General features: G+C 43.3%; 1 protein-coding gene across 1 annotated transcript; it reads left to right on the forward strand.

The window, feature by feature from the left end:
* The first annotated feature begins 234 nt into the window (after nt 1–234).
* On the forward strand, nt 235–17460 carry LOC115397498 (cortexin-3-like). The gene is made up of 2 exons (XM_030103861.1): nt 235–329; nt 17115–17460. The coding sequence occupies exon 2, from the start codon at nt 17192–17194 to the stop codon at nt 17441–17443; it is 252 nt and encodes an 83-aa protein (XP_029959721.1). The 5' UTR covers nt 235–329; nt 17115–17191; the 3' UTR covers nt 17444–17460.
* The last annotated feature ends 258 nt before the right edge of the window (nt 17461–17718 follow it).

Consider the following 17718-nt stretch of genomic DNA (forward strand, 5'->3'; position numbering starts at 1 on the left):
ACATCCGCGGCTGTGAGTCTGCGGGGATGAGCAGCGAGAAAAAACAAGCGCGCAGCAGAGGGTGAGGTCTGCCGGCTCAGTCAGCCAAGACAGGGGCGAAACCAGCCTCCAGTCCGCCTCCGCCACGGCCACGGCCAGGCTTCTGCTCCCTGTCAGGAGGTGAGGAGCCCCGCAGTCCGCCAAGAAGAAGGACGCGCCGTGTTTTTTTTTCTCTCCTGTTTATCATCCGAGACTGTGGAAATCAGCCGCGCGTCGTCGCATCCAGCGGGATGGAGAGACGCCGCTGACGGAGGTCCCGGAGCTTCCCCCCCTTCTCCCGATAACAACAGGTTAGTGGCGCTCCCACCTGGGTCGCAGAGGACCGCATTCACCTTCTCCTAACCCGCCGCGCACACGCGCCCGGGCGCGTGTCGAGGTGCGAAAGGTGCCCGCAGACGCACCGGAGGCGCATTAAAAAAAAAAAAAAAAAAAAAAAATCTCAATAACTAAAGCGATTTTAATTTCATCCACGTGTGCAGAGAGGAAGGAGTCCGGCCGGGAATTATGCTGCTTTCCTTCCTCTCAGGATCGATATTATATAAAATTTCATCACAGTTTGATGTAAATGGCGGCTCATCACCGCACGTTGAGTCTGCGGGTGTGTCCACCTTTTGATCAGGTTTTTTTTTTTTTTTTTTTTTTTTTTTTATTAGTGGATGAATTCAATTGAAAAAAAAATCTGCTCACATATTAATTAACATGAGCAAGCCTGTTGCAGTTATGGACGGACTGCATGCATATTTTTGAATAATATCCAGGAAGAGAGTCATATGTAGATCCACAGCAAGCAATTTAATAACATCTATTGTTTTAACTTGCTGTTCTTTTCATTCTAATTGTGTAACTTCTAACAGAAGTAAACACTAGGTTATGTGTTCATCCTTGCTGTATTTTGAGTTTGTTTACTAAAGGGAAAATATATATATATTTTTTAAGTTGTATTGTTATTTTTGCTGTTTATTTTTATGCAGCAATGCTATTTCTAATGAAATTATACTGGGAAAGTTGCAATAAAAATACAGATTTTGAGAGTCATTATAAAACATGCATGATTAATTGCATTCTAATGCTAATATATGTGCTGCCAGCGTCTGTGTAAACCGGCCAGTGTCTCCCCAGACACTCATTTTGTGCAGTGATTTAATATTACACTTTAACGGTGGAGGTGTTGAAAAATAGAGTCCAACGAGTCTCCTTAACCATTTAATTATATATCCTCTGATGCCTGTTGAAATCTCCATTAGTCATAATCACCACACACACATGCACACACACACACACACACGTACACAGAGCCTGCAGCTCACATCAACATTTCAGTGTAGCCGTTTCATTTCTAAATTTGGCTCTTTTTCCTTGTCGCCCTCACTTTCCTTGTCAGTTTTATTCTCGGAGTGTGACACAGTTTCATCTGTTCTTCTGCTGCCTCTCATGTCTTACAGTCCAACCAAAATAACTTGGCGTACTTCACGTTTGATCTGCTTCCGGTCCCGCTCAGGTCTTCGTTTCCCTCAGTTCTGGTTGGTTAAAGGGAGGAAAATCCAGGTGTGGATGGTGAAGAAGGGACAATACCTGCAGACTGAGAAATCAGGAAATGAGCAACAGTTATCACTTGGAATCACACTGAATATGGAACACAAATGGTGGAAGAATCTTGCCCGATGGTTGAGATTTGCATGCAGAAGATGTACAAATATCCAGACCAGGGCTTTTCACCCGGAGCTGCAAATTACATTGAATTTAAAAATGAGGACCTTCATAGCATCTCTATAAAAGTCCTCTTTTTTTGGTGTTTTCGCAGTTGTTGTTTTTTAGTCACAAGATGAGAGTCCTTAAAAAAACAACAAAAAAAAAAAAAAAGACATATGATAATCCAGTAGTGCAAAACTAATAATAAAAAGCTCTTAATACTCTGCATGTTGTGCTGGCTTCAGGGAGCCATTACAGAGAGGTTAAAGAGCCACATGTGGCTCCGGAGCCGCAGGTTGCAGACCTCTGGAACAGGCGATCCAGCATTCTGGACCGCATAAAGATGAGTTCCTTCCTGCTGGGTGAGGATGGAGACAACACAGACGCGCCAGAGGCTCATTTCTCTTTTCTTGCAGTTCTCTAACACGAAACCGAAAAAGGGCACAAGATGGGTTTGACACATCCGCCGTGACTCCGAGACTGAAACAAGGAAAAGACCTGCAAAGGTTTAGTTCAAAATTCAAGCTGCACATTCGCGACTTCCTGTGGACTGCAGATGTTTTGGAAAGTCATTAACTCCCGTCCAGCGAGATTTTTATGTGGGTTGAAGCTTAATTGGGTGAAAGTTTGTTCATCAGCGACGTAAAAAATCACGTCTGTTTCATGTGGAATCACCAGAAATACTGAGGAGAACTGACAAATATGCCTTCAGGGATGTAATGCGCCCCGCTTTAATGTTTAAAATCCTACACGTGCATGGATCAATGCAGGAACACCTTCCTACCACCACACCAGAACCGGTTCTAATCGGTTCTCTGTTAACATTTTCCAAAGGATGAGTGATTTGACTCACTGATCAGTTTGATCGATTGATGTGTCCTATTTCAGTGTCACGACCCTTCATCGTGCACAGCATAGGTTCAGGGTGTGTCTGTGGAGTTTGCATGTTCTCCCTGTCCGATATCTGCGTGCAACAGGCGGTATTGATTTATACGCTCTGGGCAATAGTAACTTTCAATCCAGAAAGGAAGATGGGTGAAGATAAGGGAAAACACAGCCATCTCTCATTAAAACAGGACTGAAAAGTTCTTTTTTACGCTGTAAACTGTGTCAGTTGAAAGTCTCTTCATTAAAAGATTCTCTGCATCAGAGTGAACTAAAAGCTTCTTGTCATATTTATGAATCGGCGCCGTCGATGTGGTGCAGATGCTGAAACTTGCTCCTCTCAGTCGTAGCGTTTCGAGTCATCCGTCTTCTTGGAGGTTTGACCTATCGCAGCATTAAAGAGATGCAGCCAGATCCCTGGAGTGTGATGCCGCTGGATTAAGAGTGATGCTCCTCCTGAGTTCAGATAGCCTGCTGTTTAAAACTCTCATTTTCCTCACTGAGAATCAACGCTTTACTTCTGGTTTTACATCGACGGCTTGAGCGATTCCGCCTGTAAATGTGACCGCAGGTCGCTCATCCCATTAAAGCAACGTTCACTTGGAAATTGGCCAAATGTTTCTTTCAACAAGTGAAAACCTTTGTAGCATTTCGGGAGTCGGTTTACGTAACGGCAGTGTTCAGAACCACTGGAAACAGAAACTTCTCCCAAGGTAGAACCTTTTGAAAATGTCCCGTCTCCATGGCGACGGTGGAAACGCTGCGGCAGCGCAGGCACACTGTGGTTCTTCTGCTCGTGCTCCGTGAGGTTTTCCTCCAGAGGGTCTTGACTCCCAGCCTCCGTTCTCCTGGACTTGCTGGTTTTATAAAGGGTTGGGAAGACTAACTAGTACCCAACTAGTCGACTGGATTTTCTACTAGTAGACTCGTCGGGTGATTTCATTAGCATGATTTATCTAGAATTTTAAGTCATTTGAATAAATATTCTGCATGATTTCTAGTAGCGCCACAAACATCTCCACATCGTTGCTCCACGGTGTTAAAGCCATGATCTCTGACTGCGTTACGCAGCTTCTTTCAGTTTTGTTCCTTAAACAAAGTCGGTTTCGGAACTTTGCTGCTTTGATTTGAACTTTGTTTGCCAGTTATTTATTAGAATAAATGACAACTAATGGCAGCCAGCTAGTCCTTCAAATGCTAGATTTAAAACTTGGTCACCCAGAGTAACAGTCCAACTTGGTCGTCTGCCCATACGAATATCCTCCCGTTGTTAAAAGTTTAAAGCACGTGACGGCAGCCCGGAGAGGATTTCAGTGTTTTCGTCTGAACAGACAGCATTTTCAAAACGTTTCCAAGTGAATGCGAAAACTTTCCTGAAACAAAAATGCTGCGTTTTCTATTGAAATGTGATGAAAGGCTGCGAGAGAGTCGATCTGCATGGCGTTATAGCTCGATTTAAATACTTTCTTCAGCTGCATCATTCAGTGCTTCCATTTAAATCCTGTATTTTCTCAGACGCTACACTGTGAGGGATAAATCCGTGTGGGGGGAGGCCACACCCACCTGTCCCCCTCCTCATTTCTGGTTCAGCGTGTTTCCAGATAGTCCAACTTCCTTCTGACAGTTGTGTTTTTTAAAAAGCTGTCATCAGAAGCTTAAACGTTTAGCGCGTCTCCGTGGAGGAACTGTCAGGAGAAAGTCTGGGAGCTGCGAGCGCTTAGCCGCCGCGGCGCCGAACGTCGCGGCGCTGATGGAGTCTTTGAAGTGCGTTACGTAAGCTGGTAACAAACGGCGGCGGGGTCCGCGGCCTGAAGAGTGCTAATGCTCCGTAACCTCGCCGTGTTATTGGAGGACAGCGTGATAAGATTATGATTTGACATTAAACGCTGACAGAAAACCAGCAGACAAAGAAAAACAGCCCCTTTCCTTATCATCCTTCACAGCGAGGGCAATGAATCACGCCTGTGAAATATCATTTTTTGACTTTTAAGTGTGATGGATTGCAGGCGGCGGATCGGCGAGGCGGGGCCGAAGGCTGCGCTCTCTCTCTCTCTCTCTCTCTTTCTCCAGAGAGTTGCCTCCACACGTTTTTTTCCTCCTATTTTTGTGCGTTTTCGGCAGAAAGAGACGGCCCCTCTCGCCGTCCTGTCACTTCAGGTCTCCTCGTAGTGCATTCGACACCCCTCCCAAGTGATTGTCAGTCAGTGTGACGGCTCGTCACGCTCGCAGGAGCGGAACTAAAGGACACGGCCCAAATGAGAGCCCGGCTCGGCTCATGCATACACTCCTCGCAGAAAATGAATGATTTGGTAATAATGTCAAAAAATGAAGAAACAAAGCTTCTAATGTCTGGTTGGAGCAGGAGTGTCGGTCTCGTTGTCGTTATCTCAGAAGCTATATATACACAGCAGATTGAGCTTGAGTGGGCTGGAGAGTTAAAATTAGATCATAATAAGCTTTTAATAATAGAAACTCCTGCTGTTTCCGTTTGTTTCTGTCAAAACGAGCATATCTCAACACGAAACCGGAAAAAGTTAAATTTTTAACCCCTTAAGCCAGACGGACCCGGCACCAGGTCTAGCAGCTGTTTGCACCACTTCAGCATGTGTAAAAAGTGGCTGTGATATATCTGGCAATTTTTGTACTGATTATACTATTATAATTTATAATTATATTTCAACTGGAAACTAAATGTTATGGCTCAGTCATTGATCAAAATGTATTTTATTCTGTGCACAGTGGTAGAAACTAATAATGTAGTGGCTAAATGTCAGGGCCAAAGGGTGCATTGTATACATACAGACTCCCATTGTGGAAATAAAATGTATTTTATTGGCAGATTTATTTCAAAGAAGTAAAAACCCATTTGGCACACACTGGGTCTCCAAGTGGCCAAATGGAAGGTTTGCCTGATACTGTCCAAACTAAACACTTTATAAAATCTATGTGCTTTTTGCTATTCTCATGTAGTTTGGTGTAGTTGTAGCCAAGGAGTTGCTGAATGCAGGCAGTGGAACGTTTATGGTTGGCTTCATTGTTATCATGGTGTTTTTCAATGTGCATTCTGCAAAAAAAAATTAGGCGAGAGTAAAAATGTCTTTTTTTTTTTTCCTTTGCTTTATAAAAAAAATTGCTCAGGAATGTTAAAATGTTCAAATTCAGTATTTCTGACACTGGAATTATATTCTGTAAAATCTTAGCTATAAATTGAAACCAAGGTTATGCATATTGTCCTAATAATTGTGGCGATATTGTTGATTTAATATGGATAGGTGTTTTTAGGCGAACCTTGCCTCCAAAACGCTAGCGTTTAACAGGTTAAAAACAAAAGTAGTGCAATTACAACGTCCTTTATTAGTCCTGGTTATAGCTAAGACGCCTCGGCTCTGTTTTGGCTGTTTATACTTTGTTTTTAAGCATTTAGCAGTGTTTCATGCATCATGTTGACTTCTAATGATATCTTTGGAGCTGAGCTTCGTGCTCGCTGCTGATGTTCTGAAAACCTGTTTTCATCAATACGATGCTTTAATGTTGGAAAGATTAGTTTCATGATTATTTTAAATAAAACACAGCATTGATCAGATAGAGCAACATGAGTCACCACAACCATTTTATTTTACCGTAATGGATACAGATAGTCTCTTTGAGGCACATGTTCTCATTTTCCCAGAGTTGAAACACAAACTCACATTACAGAAAGTGACAAACGGAATAATCTAACAGCAGAAGGGCGTATATCAAAAGAGAGCAGCAGTGTGATGTTTGCAATGATTAAAAACAATATCAAAGCTTTGAGACGCTCTCTGGAGATGTTTTAATGCCGCATTAAAATCCCGCGGACGCGTCGGAGCTGCTGTCAGGTTGACGGCGCAGAACGAGACGAGGCTGTTTTTCCTGAATCCGTCTGAAGTGCGGGAAGGCCGACTTCCTGCCTGGTCACACACCCGCATGCTGGTGGATAAATACCGAGGTAGCGCGCCAAGAATGGATTTATAGATAAAGAATTAGAATCTAATTTGGTCTCGTTAGGAAATAATTAGATCTGATCTGTAGTTACATGCTGCGAGGCCAAAGTTTACCAGAATCTGCAAAAGTTCAAAACGATCAACATGACTTAAACTCACCACAGGGTCAGCCAGAATGACTGCTCATCTTTGATAATCTGGTGAAATTGCAGTGTATTTTTTACATTTAATATCAAAGAACCGTTTACACGAAACATTTTCAAGTGAAAATCCCGTTGCAGTGCAGTCGCCCGTTTCCATGACAACGAAACTTGAGGCCACTGAAAGCGCAACTTTTTGGAAACGCTGCTGCTGCTCATGCTCGCCACGGCCACAGTAAACAGCTCCTCTTCACACAACACTGGCTGCACTGCAAAAACAAACAGCGGCATCCATTAGTGACCCCGCATGAAAACGCCACTCTCCTCCTCCTCAGCTGTCTCATTTTAATGCTCCTGTGTTTTCATCCTCATTCGCCTTTTCATTGCTTCTGTCGCCGCCGTCTGCCAGATGTTTGGTCATGTAAAGTACTCTGAAGCGCATTGTTGCTGAAATCTGCTCTAGTTATGACATTTCCTGCAACATGAAACCTTTTTGTGTCAGCGCAGTGTACACAAAAGGATCAAATGTAAAGGGAAACGTGCATTTGTTTTACAATGTAAGGGGTAAAAGTTAAAACTCAAAGAGCAAATACCAAAACCATCCCTGACCTTTGACCTCCGGTTGCTATCGCCACATTTCATTAATAGGTTGATGAAGTTTAGTCTCTAAACTCAGCCGTCAGTGAGAAAAACCACAGACGAGGCCAGAAAAAGGAGTCTGGAAGGAAAACAGTTTAATCTCATGCAGACAGGCTCGTTTGCTGCGTTATCTTCATTTTGAAGATTAAACACGCTTTGACAAACAATCACATTTGGTGTTGGGAGCGTAAAGGTTGCAGAGTCCTCAGCTGAACCGAGTGCGTCTCGGGAACGTCGGTCCGAACCGAGGTTAAATCTGAGAGACGACATGTCCAGTTTTCTCCAACCGAATGTTATCTGAAGTTTTCTTTATGCGTTTTTAAATGACGCTCAAGCGGCGGAGCTGCAGCTGGCGGTTCGGTGCAGCCGTAGGTTAATTACTTCATGATAAACTGGAGAAAAAAGCTGAATCGGTTTCATTTGCCTGATTGCATAAACAGAGATCACAGCTGGCGGAGGAAGGTCCCGACCCCCTCCTGCGAAAGAAGACACTGGTTCAGTGATTATGTTCAAATAAGAAGTTAAAGAAAAACTAAACCTAAAGCGTCCAATTCAGCTGCTTTGCTCTCACTTTTTTTTTCCAGTTTTGGGCTCATCTTTAAAGAATTTTCAAGGTTTTAAACCCAGCTTCAGGGTTATTGATTGAAGTCTCGAGTGGAGTCGTATGCTTGTTTCATCGAGAACAAATCAGTGTGTTCAAGGTTCAAAACCTGGTTGAACGCGAACAGGCATGTAGGTGATGTTGTTTTTGTGCTTCCAGATTTGTGCTTCTGAATAACGGTGATCGTGAATCTATTTGTATTCCGGTGCTGAAGTCCGTGGCGTCGGCTCTAAAAATGTGTGATTCAGTTAATAGTTTTTGGTTTTGTTTTGGAACAATTATAGAGAAAAATCCATCCTGATGAACGGTCCTTAACAAAAATGCACCCTGAAAGATTCCCCTCATTAAATAACTACTGGCAGCCTCAACTACCACACATATAATTTACATCGTATTAACTGGAATCACCGACAAAAACAGAAAAGGGTGTCGATTTAAAGCAGCGAGACAATATTATTCATATAACACCATTTCGACACGACGCTAAGGAATTCAGACATGTATAAAATCAACATTTTGGGACAGTCTTCTCAAAGCGTCCTCAACTCCCAGAGGTGTCATGTCTGAAATCTATCAAACTGCTTTGTCCCTGAACGAGGACAGGCTCCCTGAGCTGAGGTCCAACCGGGAGAGAGGGCAGGGCGTCGAACCGACGGCCGGCTGAGTCCAGAGAGAACTCTAACTCATCCTGCTGAAAGTAAAGAGAGATTTAAACTCCACACTGTCATGGCCGCCACTCTGCCTTCGCCACTGCATGTGTCGAGGTTATTCCCAGAGCTCAGAGCGCTCTGGTCTTCTCTTGTAGAAGTTCTTTCTAAAGTCGCTCCTCAATAACAGCATCCAGCCCCGTCCATCGATCCCTGAAGGAAACCAGCCTGTTTCCATCTCATGTAGCGAGGAGGAGGTCGGTTCTGTCCTGGAGTGATCCGCTCCGTCCTCTTCCTCAGCCCGGCTGGAGGACACGACGCCGCTGTCTGAGGACACGGCGACCCTCGGTCTTCTTCTTCACCACTGTAAAGGTTCTTCCTCCTAAATGACTCTTTGAGCTTCGACTCGTTCAGCTGTTGGTACAAAATTAAGATGATTTAACATAAAATAGAAAAATAATACTGTAAAATATCCCAAAAAGGCTAAATCAAGTGCCCGTCGAGCCGCTAGTTTCATTACATCCAATCATTCTAAAACTGCCGCGAAATAAATCGTCTCCGTACAACTCGAAATGTGGACTGCGGGCCGCCATCTTGGAAAAATGTGCCTTCATCACGACAGAGCAGAACGGCCAGAATGAAGTCGTGCCTAATTAGCATATAATTCCGCTTCCTAGGGAGAATCAACCCGTCGGCCTATTCGGATTCAAACTTAATTCTGAATAAAGTTTTCAGGCGTTTCCATGGTCATTTTAGAGCGGAACTAGGCTTTTTTCAGATTTACAGAGGGAAAAAAAAGTCCCATGTAAACGCACGGATTGTGGCTCTTAGGGATCATTTGTATTGACAGGGATATTGATTGACCCTTTGGTTTGGTTTGATTTGATCGTTTCTAACATCCCACTGAGTGAAGAATAATGTAGCAGCTGAGTCGATCATTGCTTTTGGTGCAGATCACAGCAGCTCATTAGCTCTTTATTGGAAAATGAAACAGCCATTTCATAGCACTGTTAGGGAAAAAAACAATTCCATTTCAGAGATGGAGAGAAAAACTTCCTTTTGACATGAAGAATCCTGCAGAACCAGACTCAAAGGGGTTATTTAGTTCCTGTTGAGGTTACAGGACAGAGACGGAGCGACACTCGGATGTAAATCCAGTCTCTGCAGACGTGACGGAGGCTCAGACCGTGAACTTCCGTCTCCACCGTCAGATCCTGCAGGGACGTCCAGACATCTCCTGATCTTTATGTCAAATTTAACACCAGTTTCCCTCGACGGTGAGACTCCAACAACCGCATAGGAAAAACAAACAACGGTGGATGTCTGAGCGATATCGGACCTGAAGCTCCTGCGGCGAGAAGAAAAAGACGTATTCCGAGGCAACTTCTCAGCAATAATTCAGCAAGAGTTTGCTCGGCAGGAGAAACGGCCTCAAACGGAGCGCAGTCCTTCTGGCTCCTCATGAATTGATGAGTTTTTCTCCGGCTTTGTTTCTTCAGCAGACGAAGCGGCCGTCTCCCTCGAGCTGCTTCCTGCACGTTTCAGCAAGAAGCCGATTATCATCGTTCAGATTCGGTAACTGAATATGAAACAAAGCTTTAACCCAAACCTTGATCATTTGTATTCACTGGCCCGTCTTTGTTGCTCTCAGCTCACTGTATAATTTATGGAAGCAACAAGGTTAGAGTCTAGACACGAAAATCATCTTACAAACTGCCTTCTGTGTTACATAATAAGCAATTCCACCGTCGAGGCCTACGGAGATGGAACGAGCCAAAAAAACAGGCATATATTCTTCGCTTCAAGAGAAGAACACACTCCTGAATTAGGAAAAAAAAAGACAAGGTAGAAGTAGAAACAGGGCTGAGCGTCTTCTTTAAGGTCTGAGCTGTGAAGTGTGCTCAGAGGGAGTGTTGGGCCTGATTCCACTTCTCCTCGTCACCAATGTCACATTCAGTGAGCCGCCGCCGTCTTCCTCCGTTGTCCTTTCTGTCGAGGTACAGCTTTTGTCTTTTCACATCTGATGGATGCACAGAGTGTGTGTGTGTGTGTGTGTGTGTGTGTGTGTGTGTGTGTGTGTGTGTGTGTGTGTGTGTGTGTGTGTGTGTGTGTGTTCTCGTATTTCTATCCTTGTTGGGGCCAAATGTCCCCACAAGGATAGCAAAACATGGAACGACGTGCCTTGTGGGGACCTTTTTCCAGTCCTAAGTAGGAGAAACAGTGTTTTCTTGACCATGTTGTTGTTACTGAAAAAAGTAAAAGTGCAAAAACATTTCTTTAGGGTTAGGCTTTGTTGTGGTGTGGGTTAGGGTTAGGGTAAGGGTCAGGGTTAGGGGCTAGACATGAATGGGAGTCAATGGACGGTCCCCACAAGGATAGAAATACAAGACTGGGCGTGTGTGTGTGTGTGTGTGTGTGTGTGTGTGTGTGGTGTGTGTGTGTGTGTGTGTGTGTGTGTGTGTGTGTGTGTGTGTGTGTGTGTGTGTGTGTGTGTGTGTGTGTGTGTGTGTGTGTGTGTGTGTGTGTGTGTGTGTGTGTGTGTGTGTGTGTGAGAGAGAGTTCAGGTTCCAGTCTGTTTCCAGGGAATTCAGTCAGAGGAGGGAATGCCTGGAGGTTGCTGAGGAGGCTTCAGGCCTCCGTCCCTCTACAGGAACACGTCATTCTCCTTCTAGGATCTAAATAAACGGCTCCTGAACACAGCGTCTGAAGTCTAAAACTCGGGCAAAGCACCGATACTTGAATATACGCTGCGCTCCTTTGAATGTCCTGTTCTATTCTACTCTATGTTGGGCTTTGTGACCTTTCACCTTTGTCGGTGATCTAATCTCGATGAATGCCGCTGAACTACTTCAACACACCTTGACTCAAGTAATCCCCAAGTCTGTAAATCATTACCATTTTTTGACACAGTCAATGTTAATGAAAGAAACTGATCATGTTTGATGTTACATTTTCAAGTTTTTGAAATGTTTTCTTCTGATTTTTGCTCTCGGATCACTGAAGAATCAAACACATTTTAGTTTAACTGCCACAGTTTCATCTCGACTAGTTAAGTAAAACCATAATAACCATTAAATTTAAAATGTAAAGTTTTAATTTGTTGTGGCGCAGAGCAGAGGAGATGAAAATGTCGATATTTTCACAAAATCAAATGAAATTCCTCTAAAAAATGACTAAAATTTCAACATCAATCCAATTTATTGAAACATTCTGATGCAAAATACATTGATTATATTATTTATTCCTGAAACACTGTGTCATTAAATTAGTTTTCAAAATTTAGTTAGAAACTTATTATCATAAAATACGATCACTAAGTCACTTTTGATGATTGCACTGTGGAAAATGGTGGCAGATATCAATGTATATTTAAATAAGAGTGGAGCCATTGGCTGAAGGCACGTGTTCACTGAATCCCTTCACTCTGGACACAATGGAACAGAAAGTCTTTACTGTCATTAATAGATCATATGGTGAGACTGGAGAGCTGCTCCTCTCAGGTCAGATGAACCCAGCAGTGGGTGTTTGAGCTGTGTGCGATGTGCAGAGTGTGTGTGTGAATCAATAGATGTGTGTTTTGGACTTGCTTCGCCTTGCACCGTCTCCTTGATCAATTCTGAGAACATGTAAAAAAGAAAAGGTTTGTTGAAACATTCTGATACTGGAAAAAAACACACATTATGGAACAGGAAGTGGTTCCGATGAAAAGCTCCACTGAACACTGACTTTTTTCAGCGTTACATAGATTCACAGGCTTTTACACTCGAGAGTTACACACTTGATTTACATAATTAATTCGTTTTACACCAGTGGTTTTTAAAACGAGGTGCAGGAGCCTCCTGGGGGGGCAAAGTAAAACTATTAGGCCCCGCTCAAACCACAAAAAAATCTTAAGTTTCCTTGTGTCTAGTGTGTGTGTGTTTACAAGACAACGATGGAGTTCTTTTCCTGCATCTCTTGGTCCCGGTCCAGATTCTCCAGGTCCCGGTCCCGGTCCCGGTCTTCGTAGTTGGTAGTTGTAGAGTTGACGTCACCATATCAGACATCGAATTTATTTTAACTACTACTTAAACCAGTACTGTTAATCGATCCGTTGCTTTAACCGTATTCTTATCGGTACGTCTTTTGAAGTGTTTTTTAAATTACTTTTTTAAAAATTCATTTATTTAACCTTTATTTAACCATGGCAATCCCATTGAGATTAAAAATGGGGTTGCAAAGTTACAATTTCAAATACGCAGTGTTATAAATTAAAAATGAAATTAAGAAAAACTGTTGCACGTAAAAGATGCTGTCTGAAGATCTGTCAGCCGTGTTTTAAAAGAGCTCAAGGGAACGAGTTCAGTCCTTTTGCAGCTTGTTCCACGTATATGGCGCTCAATAGGCAAAGGCTCTTTTTCCGAGTTCTGTGCGGGCAAAATGGAACAAAAAGCAACAAATAATCATCTGAGCAATGAGAGTCAACATCTCTCTGGGTGATTAAGTCGCAGATGTGGGAGGGAAACAGACCGAGCATGGCCCTGTAGATGAAAGTGTACCAATGTCCAAGTCCAGTGGACAAGAAGGCCGTCCCACGCCAGAGCACAAATCACAGGGAGGGTCTCGGCTTTACAGTTCGTAATAAATCTTAGAAAGGCGTGATAAAGACTGTCTATCCTGCAAAGACATTGAGCAGAAACGTCCATAAAAAGCATTTTTTTTAAATATAGAAATAAAAAAAAAGATCAATCAACCAGTCTTTTAAACAATTGACCTCTTTCAACACTGATGTGGTTATGATTGAACTGAACAACGAATGTTTGTGAGATTGAACACTGGATCATGAGGTCCCGGGCTGCAAAGAGAGAATCAAAACTTTTATTTTGAAAGTGCACCTCAAATATCCAATAGTCTGAATGGAGCTTTATTTTGGAAAAAGCTTCACTTCTGTTTTCTTGTACTTTGAAAGTTTTTCTTCTTCTTTTTCTCATGCATCGTTAGGCTGTGGTTGAGGTGTTTCTGTACTTCGTCCTGCTGCTCCACAGAAATAATAAGACGTCTAAAACCAGTTTTTGGTGTGACAAAAGTTTGGGAGCTACTGTTAAAAGATCCGTTACCGTCAGAGCTTATCGATCCCCCATATTTAAATAAAATGTCACCCCGGGGCTCGTTCAGTATCGGAACTCGTTACCCTTCCCTGGTACGGATGTTAGTCTCCTCCCTTTGTTAATGTTTACAGTGTTTTGTTCTCTGTGCGACAACCAGCAGCCCCCCCTAGTGGCCTGGCATGGGAATGACACTGTTTTCAGCTCTTCTCCTGTAAAAACAGAAGCTGTTTAATTGTGAAAGCTCCAAAATGATGCATTTTCACAAGAAACATTGTCGTACAAACATTTTTTTTAACTGAGTTTATTGTTCAGTGCAAAATCAAAATTTAGCACAATTGTAGGACTTCACGGAAAGACTTAACTCGATACTTGAAATGTATATCTCGATGTGGTTTAGGGACCAAAATGCCAACCGGCACAGAATACAGCTCGAGCTGAGCCTCCAAATTGGGATTCTAATAGACGTGCTATGTATTTCGGGTAAGCGGCACAAAATTTCCATATAAATCAGATTCATGCTCAAGTGTTGTAAGCAGATGAAAGGATCAGGGAAAGTGTTCATTCACACCATCTTATCACATGAAAAGATGAAAACCAGACGTCCGTCCAGCCCTCCATACGTCCTGACTCACTCTGCTCCCCCTGAAAATCTTTAATCCCTGAAAACGGCTCCTGAATATATATATTTATATAGCTTCGTCTGTGAGTGGGGAGAAGCAGCTCAGCAATTTCATGTAAGTTCCAGATGCTGCAAGTTTAAAAAAAAAAACAAAAAAAAACTTTACTCCAACAGGAGGGAAATGAAATCAGTCCGTAATGACTGTCATCACAGGAAACCACAGCAGTGGTGCTGGGGTAATTATCAGAGAAATGAGTTGTTTTTTCAGTTTAAATGACTGACTTTGTCCTTGAAGTGATGTAGTTTAGAAATCAGCAGCGTTTCCTCGAAGTGTCTCCAGTTCTCCGTCCTGAAGCAGGAGGAGGAGGATTCACCCTCAGATGAACAGTGAAAGTCAGACGCTCCTGATTTGTATTTCTAAATCGAATTAACGTTAAATGACCTGACAAACGGCTGTGTTTTTTTGGCCCCGGCAGCTTTGGGACCCCGCGGCAGCTGGTTGCTAATCCGTCCTCCATCAGGCTGCAGTAAACCCATTTACATTCACGCTCCACTCCTGTAACCTTGTCTGAGGAGAAATTCATTTTCCTCAAGCATGACAATGTCTCAAATAAATATTTCCCGCCGAATTTGAATCGCAGATGAATGTAATTGAGTGGAGGCGGCGGGGAGGGATCTCTGAATAATAGGATGTGGTTTTAATGAAGCTTATCTATCTGCAGACCGGCTCCAATAAATGTTGTGTAACTGCGACTCCGACAAGCCAACTGAATCCCCCTCAGCTCCCGACTCAAGGCCGAGCAGAACTCCCCTGAGTCCGGGCCGCTCACGAAGCTGGCTTCTCTCCTGGACTGCCAAAAATACACTCGCTTTCTTCAGGACTGGCACGTCTTGTTTTGAGTTCTGTGGATTTAAAGAGGCATTGTCATCAGTGTCTCCTGAATCAGAGAAACCGCTTTGATTTTGTGTTTTCATTTCAGAAAAGTTTCACAGTTACACGCCAGTGTTTCCAAGTCGACGTCCGTTTACACAGAAATGACAGAAACACTGACAAAGATGTAGGTTTCCTGTTGGGCCACTAGTAGGTGCTGATGTTTGTTTTTGAAATGAAACCACACACACAAGAACATTGGAATGGACCATCTTGCCGGATTCTGAGTTCGGTGACGGCTCCTTTAACAAACTGTTCTTCTCTTCAGCTCATCTGTTTCCTCCACAACAACCTTAAAATGAAAAATCTAATCCTCCAGTATTTTGTATCTATTGGCTGCAGTCTGCTTGGGCTTGGCCTTTTACCAAATTATTCTGGATTTAATCTGCATTAAAGGGAAAAGCGTATGTGGATGTGAAGACGTCTCTTTTGCTGCAGCTTCAGATACTTAAACTCAAACATTCAGCACATTTCCCTCCAACTGGAAATATTTCTCACGTCTCAACTTTGAAGCATAAAATAGGTCAATAAATGGATCGAATGTCACTGCAGCATAATTTCAGATTGACTTGCTGTGTTCAGGCTCTTTGTGTTCAGACTGATTCTTCTCTCAAAAGGCCGTCAAGCCGTTATTTATTGTTGTGGGAAAACTTCTATTGACAAGTAATAAAATCTATTCAATGTTAAAAAAAAAAAAAACTTTAAAAACAGTCCAAACACATAGACTAACATAAAAAAACACAATTTAAATTGAATATAAACAGTAAAATTGAATTCATTGAGAATATAAAAAACATATTCCAAGGGAACGTTCGCCTAAATAAAAAAGGTTTTAAGCTTCTTTTTAAACCTGTTGAATATAAAGAGAAGGAATCCACATGTGCTTTAAAACACAAAGCATCGTTTTTCTGTTTCTCATGAAGTTGAATTAGCTGAACTTTACATTTTCTCTCAGGTGATCAGGAACGTATGAAGACGCCGGTTTCTGAGGAGGCGGGCAGCCGGTGTGCTGACGCTCTGAAACCTGCTGCTGGCTTTGTGTTGTTTTGGATGTGTTTGTACTCGAGCTGCAGATTCTGAACCAGTTGTCGATTATATAATCCAGTGAGTAAAACGTTACGACACTCCTGTCAAGAAAAAACAAAAAAACCCTGAATCAGTTTCTCAACAGAGAAGGTCGAACTCGTGAAATGTTCCCGAGGTGAGAGAATGCTGACAGTTATGTGTGATTTAAAATTAGAATATTAGTGTAAGGCCCTGTTTATGTGAAAGGAAAGAGTGAAAACGTATTGAAAACAAGATAGTTAGCATGTCGGGCCACAAGTCGGTGCTTTTGGTTGTTTTAGGAATGAAACCAGACTCACGGTTGCAGAGAACAATACGCTGTAAACGTGAACAATGGCAGAAGACGGACTTTCGTATGAACAGACGAACAAGTCGGACTGTTATTATGGTGACTGTCAACTCGAAAAACTACAAAGTCCAGGAGGATCTGGACCAGGACCAGGACCAGGAGAATCTGGACCGGGAGTCATGACAGTCTGGAGGAGAACATTGCTGTTCTACTGAGCATGTGCAGAAGAGCTCGTCTTTGTTTTGCTTACAGCAGCAGTTGCGTTTCAGAGAAGTTGCATTATTCGCCGTCCACATAGAGACAGGGTCATGGTCTTTTCAAAAGGTTTCACTTTGCTTCATTTCCACGCACACTGACATGGAGCATTTTCCAAAAAAAATAGTGTTTTCAGTGGCACCGTTGTCATGATCAAGGATGATCAGACTCCATCACGCCGCAGAGCCCGGTGTCTCTGTCGGCTTGCAGCGGCTTTGTTCACCTGCAGCCTGTAATCACGTCTCTGCGTCTGCGTCTTTCAGGTGTGGAGCGCCGAGCCCGTCTTCCCTCCGGAGATCTTTGAGCACCGGACAAAGAGCTGGAGCCGCGACGATCAAGCATGGACGTGCCCAGGATGGCCGAGGGCCTGTTCAGCAGCACGCTGTCCTCGTCGGGCGGCGGCCACCACGTGCCGTCGTACCTGACGCTGGAGCAGAAGGCCGCCTTCGTCTTCGTGCTGCTGCTCTTCATCTTCCTGGCGCTGCTCATCGTGCGCTGCTTCCGCATCCTGCTGGACCCGTACCGCAGCATGCCGTCGTCCAACTGGACTGACCACACCGAGAAGGACACGTTCGACTACCGCATCGTCTGAGCGGCGGCACAGAGCGAGAGAGAGAGGGAAGAAGAAGAAGGAACAAAGACTGATCCGAGGAGGAAATGACTGCCGAATCGCCCGGAAAGAAGAAGAAGAAGAAGAAGAAAAAAAAAAGCAGCTTTCAGAGAGTCTGAAAGGAAATCTGACGGCTTCCTGTCGTCGCCATGAGCGCAAATCAGAGTTTAACAGCTTCTCCCTGCCAAATAACAAAAGATATATAAATATAGATATATATAAAAGAAGACACGATAAAGATTATTGATTACACCACA

Source organism: Salarias fasciatus, chromosome 11 (assembly GCF_902148845.1).
Source record: "Salarias fasciatus chromosome 11, fSalaFa1.1, whole genome shotgun sequence".
In the NCBI taxonomy this organism is placed as follows: domain Eukaryota; kingdom Metazoa; phylum Chordata; class Actinopteri; order Blenniiformes; family Blenniidae; genus Salarias; species Salarias fasciatus.